The sequence below is a fragment of the Ipomoea triloba genome, chromosome 10, assembly GCF_003576645.1.
Source record: "Ipomoea triloba cultivar NCNSP0323 chromosome 10, ASM357664v1".
In the NCBI taxonomy this organism is placed as follows: Eukaryota; Viridiplantae; Streptophyta; class Magnoliopsida; order Solanales; family Convolvulaceae; genus Ipomoea; species Ipomoea triloba.
Window position 1 is genome coordinate 3,370,891 of NC_044925.1, and position 9,440 is coordinate 3,380,330.

Below are 9,440 nucleotides of genomic sequence, written 5' to 3' on the forward strand. Positions count from 1 at the left end.
AACGATCACTTTTCTATTTCTAGAGCCTATGAAGTTGCCACACATGAACAGGACACTCATACATATAAGGACTGGGCCACCATTTGGAAACTTAAGGTTCCTAATCGTATCTGTACCTTCCTTTGGCTGGTGAAACGCGGTAAGCTAATGACAAACATGGAGAGATGCAGAAGGGGTTTCACGACCAGAGATAACATCTGGAAAGCTTTTTTACCCAGACACGAAAGACAAAGGCTTGGAAGATTGAGTTTTAGTGAGTGGTTTTCAACCAATCTTCGGGGAAATGTGGAGTCCAAAACCAAAACAGATTGGAGTACTTCTTTCGCAATCATGATGTGGTGGATATGGAAATGGCGCAACGAAGTTGCTTTTGGGGGACAAGAAAAAGAGATTCAACATAAGGTGGAGTGGGTAAGAATGCAAGAAAGGGAGATCCGAAGAGCTTTTGCATGTTCTTCCAGACCAGGAAACTTGCATGGGATATACGTGGAAAGACATATTTTTTGGAAGGGGCAGACGGGTTCTCCTTTAGTTCTCAATGTTGATGGGTCCTTTAGAGGAGATAACACTCTTGCAGGTGGAGGTGCTGTCCTCAGAGACATAAATGGTAGATGGATTGAGGGCTGCTCCTTCTCTTTCCAAGCCAGTAACCCTCTGGAAACGGAAATAAAAGCGTTGTAGTTGGCTTTGCGGTGGACAGAGTCTAAAGGTATATATAATGTGGAGGTTCAGACTGATTGCAAAGAGATGGAAAAGACCATCAACGATGCCAATGAGAGTAATCATCAGTTGGGAACCCTGAAGCTCCGTTGTAGAGAACTAATTTGCAGAAGTAGGTGCACTGCGGTTGTTCATGTGTTCCGCGAACAGAATTTCGTAGCTGATTTTTTGGCTAGGTTAGCTGCTAACAGGAGGGAACCATGCATTATCTTTGTTTCCCCTCCCCTTGGCTGTGATAAACTTGTAAGTAATGATCAAATAGGAGCTGTGAGGGAACGTCTCATGTTGGAGACAGAGTAGGCTGTGTTGTGTGGTATACCACAACCTGGGTTCCCCCTCCCTTCTGTATTTAAAAAAAAAATAACTGAAGGGGAAAAACTGTCACTTTAATAACACACCGGAGAAAAGTGCTATATCATAGACGGAAAAAGTGTCATTTTCCCTATCATTTTTATTTTGAATTCTAATATAATAATATATTTGAAATTTTGATATCCGATATCTAGACCAAACTTGTATCTGATATAACATAATTAAAAATATACAAACCAATGCAATAATCAATTGAGTTCAATCAAAATATAAAACGTGGTATAGATTTAAATTTTTAATTTTGATAATGTGAATGATGTATAACTTTAAGCATAAGCAAATAAGTTATGTTTAAATAAGTAATGCAAGTAGAAAAGATAGAAGATGATGATAAGTAAAAGAAGATGATAATGACTGTAATCATAGTAATAATGAATAAATATGTAAGTAGATAATGATGAGAATGTGGTTATAGTGACATATAGTCTAACTTCATTTAGAAAACCGTTTTTAATAGTGTTTCTTTGAGAAATTGTTTCCTATTTTCGAAATAGAAAACTGTGCTAGTAAACATGTTTTATATTCTCCAATTTTTTAAATTTTCAGAAAACAGAAAATTTCCTATTAGTAAAATTTGGAGTGAACTCGAGAGAGAGCCTTTATGTTATACAATTCAATATATCTTAGGAAGGCTCTTGTATAAATAGTGGTGCAAACTCACTTTCCAAATCAATGTGGGACAAAAGCTACTTTAAAACCTTTCCCTTCATTTTTTCCAACTCAAATGGGTCTACTTTGAAAATCAATTTCTCATTCACCTATTATCCGTTATCAATTTTTCATTCACCCATTATCCATTTTGAACGTACAATATATCAATCTCTTCGCCTAACTACAAAGGACACAAATCCACTTTGACCCGCACCCAAATCGAAAGTGGATCACACATATATTTGTACCACAAAATAGCCACTTAAATGTCATTTTATGCTATCTTTTCAACAATTTTTATTTTTATGCTATTTTTTCAACAATTTTTCTTTTGAAGTTTTTACTGTGTTGCAAAAATCATACACATTGGTGGTCTATGCGGCCGGCGGGCTAAGCTCATTTTTGGAATTGACTTGCACCCCCAACGCGCGAGAGAAGGTATTTATGCTATACAATTCAATATGCCTTAAAAAGGCTTTTGTATATATAGTAGTGAAAACACACTTACCAAACCAATGTGTGACACAAACTTTTTTAAAGCGTTCCCACCTTCATTTTCCAACTCAAATATGTCTACTTTGAGAATCAATTTCTTATTCACCCATTATCCGTTTTGAGCGTACAATATATCAATCTCTTCGTTTAACTACGAAGAACCCGAATTCACTTTGACTTGACCCAAATTGAAAGTGGACCCTACATATATTTGTACCACAAAATAGCCACTTTACATGTCATTTTATGCTATTTTTCCAACGACATCGTTTGAAGCAAAAAACCCCAAATTGTTCAAAATCTAGATTTTTAGGTTAATATTTAATATTTTAGTATTAACTATTAAAGTATTAAATAGTTTATAATTATTAGTCTTAAAATTTTAAAAATTTTAAACAAATTTTTTAAAAATTTAATAAAAAATATACAGGTGCCTAGGCACTGATTAATCTCCGTCTATGCACCCCGGGCATGACGATTTTTTCAACCATGATTTTTTATAGACTTGATCTATTTGGCACCCAAAAATAAATCACTAATAAGAATGCTCTAACATAACATTTTTTTGAAAATAAATTGTTAATTTGGAAGAAAGTGAGGAGAAGAGAGATAGCGAATAGAGATTTTTCTATTAATTCGAGGTTTTGTCTGAAAATGAGGAAAAAATGATCGTATTCGGGCAACCTATGCGCGTAACGGATGCGTTACAAAAATTACTAATTGATTATTACTTTAACTTTTCTAACTACTTTAAAAAAAAAAATCAATGTTGAAATTTCACATTACAAAAACCTTGCTTTCCCAAACAACACAAAATCTTGGTTTTGCCTTTACTCCATTTTTTAAAAATAAAATTTAAGTGATATACCGTACTAATTTTAAGCCCACAGAACCCCGCCCCTAGAGACTCTATTTTATTTTAAAATTACTTATTGGCTTATTGCTAACATCTAACATGGCACGTGAAAATTAGCTAAAAATCTAAAATGAATCATGTTACATTTTTTTTTTCTTTTCGTATTCGATTAAAACCTAAAAGGAGATATTATTTTGTTCGAGTTTACTCATAATTTTCCGAATTCTCAATGTATATTTTTGTGCCATACAGAGTTCCAAAGTGGAATCGGAGTTTATGCCAAAATAGTCAATTCAACTAATTTCACACAAAAGCTACGCATACACACAAGCGAAGCCGTGAGGCTCAAGTAAGAGAGCTGTTTTGTGTGATTACATATATATATACACATATATAGAGAGAGAGGGAGAGAGAGAGAGAAAACTTGCGGGGACCGCACTCATCGCTCCTTACAGTGACGACATCTGATGAAAACTCCTTCGTTATCCAATCAATCACTTTTGTCTTTCTCCCCTATATATATTCATTACTCTTTCTCTTAATCTTTCCTACTCCATCTTCCTTAAATTTTCCAATCTCCTAAGATTTCATTTCAAGGGTCCCGATTGAACGTGGTTGTTTAATTTCTTCCAGGCATGGCAGAAGAGTACCAAGAATCCGAGGTTGTGTTTCAAGAAATCCCTGGCTTTGAGGGGGTTGAGGACGACGACGACGACGTCGTTTCGGCGGGTCGACGGCGAGGATCGAGAAATAAGAAGCAGAGGAGGCCGGTGACGGCGCCGGAGCCGGCGGCGAGGAGGGAGTCGATTTCGCTGCCGGTGAACATCCCCGGAAACTGGCCATCGAGAACGGCGCCGTGGGTCGGCGGTGGGTCGGTGGAGGACGACGGGGAAATGGTGCCGCCGCACGTGATCACCGGCCGGAGAATCGCTGGGAAAATGATGGCGTTTTCCGTCTGCACCGGAAATGGGCGGACTCTCAAGGGCAGAGATTTGAGCCAAGTTAGGAATTCTGTTCTTAGGATGACTGGTTTTCTAGAAACTTAAAATTAAGAAAAAAAAATGGCAAAAAAAAAACCCATTTTTCATTGGGTTTTTGCCTAATCCTTTCAATTTCCATTCATTGTACTCCAAAGTCCAAACATTTTTTCCTTAAAAGAAAAAGCAAAATTAAATTAATCTCAAGTTGCGATTGGCTCAAGTGCTTTGTGGAGTGCGAAAATTATTTCAGAAGGGTGTCTGTTATAAGGTACTGAACCTAATTCAAGTGCGAAAATTATTTCAGAAAGGTGTCTGTTGTAAGGCACCAGACCTGATCCACCATTTGATTCAAAAAGAACTCTAAAAAACTTGATCTGTACTGTAATTAACTTAATTAATCAAATGTCTAGAGAGAGAGAGAGTATTAATTAATTAAATAATTAGTGTAGCTCATGACCCATGCAAATCCAGCTGGTTTTCAGATCGATCAGATTAGGTTTCAGTTACGATGTGGTGTGGATACACATTACATACGCCAGTGATGCCACACTGTTTATGTTTTCTGTCATTTCATTTTTGTCCGGTGTTGACACAGCCCAACACTAACAGCTGGTATTCTCAAATGGTCACAGAATTTATGTTGTTTTTATTACATCTTTCTACAGTCCTCTACACTGTGTCCTCCTCCCTTATCCCTTTCAAAACCTCTATCAAAATGAAAAGATAATGCAAGAGTACAACTCCACTAGATCGTACTAGTCGCACCATGTGCAACGAGTCCGGTCAAAAAGGTATTGGGACAATAATTTTTTTAATGTGTTATTATTATTTGTGGTACGTATGTACGTCGTGTTGGGCGAAAATCAGTGAAAAAACAAGTCCAATTCTCTGCCTCTCAGAAAAATGTGTTGGTGGATCTAGTGGTATAAAGAAATAAAATTACGCTTTCATCGTGAGCTTTACATTCTAGCGTAGTGGTAAGCGCTACCTTGATCTTAACAGGTAATATCAGAGCCAAATAGAATCACGTCGTAATCTGATTTTGAAATATTGAGTATTTATGTTGTTAAATTATTTAAGAAGTGTTTTTAACCAATTGACAAATTAAAACACGTTACGAAATATTTTGTAAATTCTTTTGTCAATCTGAAAACATTAAATTATTATGAAATATGCTGAACGATACGCAACCGGAAATTATTATTCAGTATTTATTGTTATATCATAATTACACGTATTAATTGTAGTGGCTGATACATTATTATTATTATTATTAATTAATTGATTAATTATTATTACAGGATTAAAAAAAAAAAAAGGTCAAATAAAGCTTGATTAAAAATGCAAAGATTGATGTGTAAGTGTGTAACTCTTGCAGAAATTCGAGATTGTTCTTAAGCTTGATTATGTTTGTCCACAACATCTGGTTGTCAGATTTTACTTTCACAAGTTTTGTTTCATTGTAAGTTACAAGATGTCAACATCTTATTATAATTTCATATAAATTTGATTTCTATAATTTAATTTACCACAAGTTGTCCCATGGACACGTAATGGCATGGAAAACATTTGGAACTAAACCTTCTTTGCCACGTGGACAATACTTTGATCCACATATAATATTAATATTATTGGAATAAAATATTTATATGTGAAAAGAATAATAATAATATAAGAAAAGAAGCCGACGTACAATCGAAGCCTTCGCCTTCATTGGTGGCCATGGATCAAGAACCATGGTGGTTGTGGTTCTTCAGATCCAGATATTTCTTTTTCTTTATTATTATTATTTTTGGGTTTGAAATTATTATATTATACTTTATTTTTTTTGTAAAGTGATTGTTACTTTGTATAAAGTACGTTGTTTTTGGACAGATTATAATTAAATAAAGTTGTTGAATGTTGGGAAGCAAAAGCACATAACTTCGCAACGTAATTATGTCTCTATAATGACACAAATATGGTGAGAATTGAGGAGATGCTTTCTTGGTCAACAAGAACATGATAAATTATACCATGAACCAGGGTCTACCTTGTATTGTAGACCATGTTCAAAAAATAACTTCGAAATTCTGTATTTGTAGGTAACACATTATGTATCTGCACTTGATAGTTTCTGTATTTATAGCTATTATATTATGTGTCAACCATTATCAAGTTAGTTGTTTACATGTATAGAAACGGTTAACTATAGGTACAAAATATGTTAACTGAAAGTACAAAATTTTTGTATTAAGATTCATAATGCAATATGAACCCTGGTCCATGGAATTGATTACTGAAACTAAAAATAGGGGTTCTTTTTAGTTATTTAATTTTGCGACATTATCACATTTTGTCATACTTTTTAAATTTTAATTTTAATTTATTTGCAACAATTAAAATTTTTAACATTTTAGTGTTTAATAAACATAACTAACATATAATTTTATCATTTAAATATATATCTTGTCCAGAAGGTAAATTTTTTCCCTTTTCTTTTAAACTATTTTAGTTGAATGATATAATTAAAAAAAAAAAAAAGTTGGCAATTTTAGACTATATTACATGCCTCAAGATTAGACTTTAATATAATATAATGTGAAATTGCTTCCATACTCATGCGATCAAAAGTATTTTTATAAAAATAAATTTTAATTAAAGACTATCCCCTTTCTTAGGTGAAAAAGAAATATTATTCATATTATACGTGCCTTTGAAAGAGTGATTAGAGCAGTTAAAGTGGCGGACCACTTTTACAGTTTTTTGGGGGATTGCTTGGATTAATTGTGGTTAAAGTGGTTCATTATATTATTACTCAATTACAATAAATAAATAAATAAATAAAATTGAAAGTAAATTACAAAATTTGTAATTTAAGGGATAAAGATAAGGTGAAAGTGGTACAACTAGACCAATTTTAAAAAATACGGAGTAATAAAGAAGAATAAGACCAATTCACTCTGTTTGATCTCGTTGCATTCTCAAAGGGAGACTAAATCTTATGGCACCTACCTTAAATCACATTAAATAGGTGAAGATTTATTATTAAAATTTTAATATAATTGAATTATACTTTTGCTCTTTGTGTTATATGGTAGTGTGATGATTTTTAATTCTTTGCTCTCAAAAGGTTGAATCTCCAACCCTAAGGGCTCCCAAGCCCCGATTCAATAAAACATATGAGAGGATGTGAATCACGGGAACTCAACTGAACACAGAGGCTAGACCTTTGCTAACTGTGCACAAGGATAATTTTTTATTTTTATTATTGAAATCAGGATGATTTTTAATTCTTGAATTATAAAAATGTTGCATTTTTAGTCTTTTTGTTAACATTTATGTTATAATAATTTATTGTTACTCTTCATAAATTTAGTTAACAAGAAGTAGTAATAAACTTTGATGGTTCTGAGCAAGCTAAAAGTCTAGAAAAAAGCGGTAGAGGTTGAATAGACTTTTCAGAATTTTATCAAAATTGCTCTGAGCATGAATGTTTCCTTACCGCGGAAGGCTTGAAGCTTGCCAATAAAAATGATGCAATATAGCTAATTCAAAAATTTTAACGTGTTAGTGTGTGTAGAGAGTATAGAGTTAGTTGCACAAAATTAATAATAGCGAAATGTGAAGAGAGAAAGAGAGAAATTTTTACTGTAGTTCGAAAAACTTTCATATATATAATATACTCCACTTTTCTCCAAACTTCAAAGAAGATTTCAATAAGGGGGTGTATTCAATCAAAACTTTTAAAAACTTTCAAAGACTTTTAAAGTGATGGATTTTAATTGACTTTTGTAGAGTTTTTGTAAACTTTCATAGAATTTTTTTAAATTTTATAAACTTTGTAAGAGTTTATAAATATCCATAGAACAAACATTTATAGAGTTTTAAAAACTTTTTCATATTAAAAAGTTTACAAAAGTCATTAAAACTCTAAATAGAATACACCCTCATTAAACATTCCATAATAACTTCTATTAATATATTATCTACAAATTATTAGTGCATTGTAAAAATATTTAAAAAAAATATTGATGTTACAAAAATAGAGTATATTATTCATAAAAAAAATATAATCAATTTTTATAAATATAACCAATAAAAATATTTCTTGAACAAATGAAACAACTAATGTTAAATTATATAAAATAAATAAAGAATCTCTTAAAAAATTCAACTTAATACAAATATATATATATATATATATATATATATATATATATATATATATATATATATAAATTAATAATTAATAAACATACAATTATATAAAATTATAAACATATTAATTAAATAAAATTTAAAAATTATAAATTAAAAAATTTGCTGCTGGTTGCAGCAAATAATTTTGCTGCGAACAGCAGCAAGCTGCTGCTATTCACAGCAGGTTCTTGCTACTCAACAATTATTTTGTTGCGATGGCAACAAAAAAATTGCTTGAACATAAAAAAAAAGTATTTATGAAAGATTTGAAACGTACCATAAAATTGATGAAAAATTTGCCTAGTTTAGATAGAAGAAAAAAAGTCTGTAGAGAATGTTGAAAAGTTTGGGGTTTGAGGGTTGGATTTCATCTATTTATATTAATAAAGAGAAAGTCAATAGAAATCATATTCTGACAGAGTTTGTGAAAGTCAATAACTTTTTAAATACCAGTAGAGTTTTAAAAACTCTATAAAAGTCTGAATCGAATACCTATATACTTTTAAAGAGTTTTGAAAAGTTTGAATTGAATACAAGTAAACTTTTAAAGAGTTTATAAACGTCTAAATTGAATACCACCAAACTTTTAAAGTGATAAAAGTATTTAAAAGTTCATAAAAGTCGTGATTGAATACACCCCCTAAGTATTTGCTACAAGAATACAAAGTGAGTTTAAGACATAATTAAGCTTCTATCGATGTCCTTCATACAATCACTACCTCTCGTAAACTTTTCTTTCATTGCCTGATCAGAGCTAGCAAGGGTTAATCACGAAGTCTCTTTGCTAGATTGATCCCCCAACTTTCTTATCCTGAAAGATGGTGTACTGTTGGACATGAAATATTCAAATTGATTCTTCTTTCAGCTTATAAGAGTAGATTATTGCAATGTGACAGTTTATCTCTCAATAGTTTTCAACAAAAGATCACATTTATCGTTTTTAGGCTCTTGGCATTTTCTTCTATGCTTGGGGTGCTCCTTTTATAGTTGAGGAAGAGTGAGCACCAACTTTGAAATTTGAATTTGCCGGTTGTCACTTAGCAAGTTGTAGCCGTCCAAAAGCTGTCATAATCTCCTAAAATTCATTGTCTTATCTCTGAACTTAACCACCTTGATAACCATCGGGTAATGACAATTTCCTTATCAATGTATAAGCACACTTTAGTCCAAAAGACTTCATAGGT

At 32.2% G+C, this 9,440-nt stretch overlaps 1 protein-coding gene across 1 annotated transcript; it reads left to right on the forward strand.

The window, feature by feature from the left end:
* The first annotated feature begins 3,522 nt into the window (after positions 1-3,522).
* On the forward strand, positions 3,523-4,294 carry LOC116032932. Its single transcript, XM_031275679.1, has one exon. The coding sequence runs from the start codon at positions 3,730-3,732 to the stop codon at positions 4,138-4,140; it is 411 nt and encodes a 136-aa protein (XP_031131539.1). The 5' UTR covers positions 3,523-3,729; the 3' UTR covers positions 4,141-4,294.
* The last annotated feature ends 5,146 nt before the right edge of the window (positions 4,295-9,440 follow it).

Excerpts from the sequence above, each read along its gene's own strand:
- LOC116032932 (XM_031275679.1), top strand. The coding sequence starts at position 3,730 with ATGGCAGAAGAGTACCAAGAATCCGAGGTTGTGTTTCAAGAAATCCCT.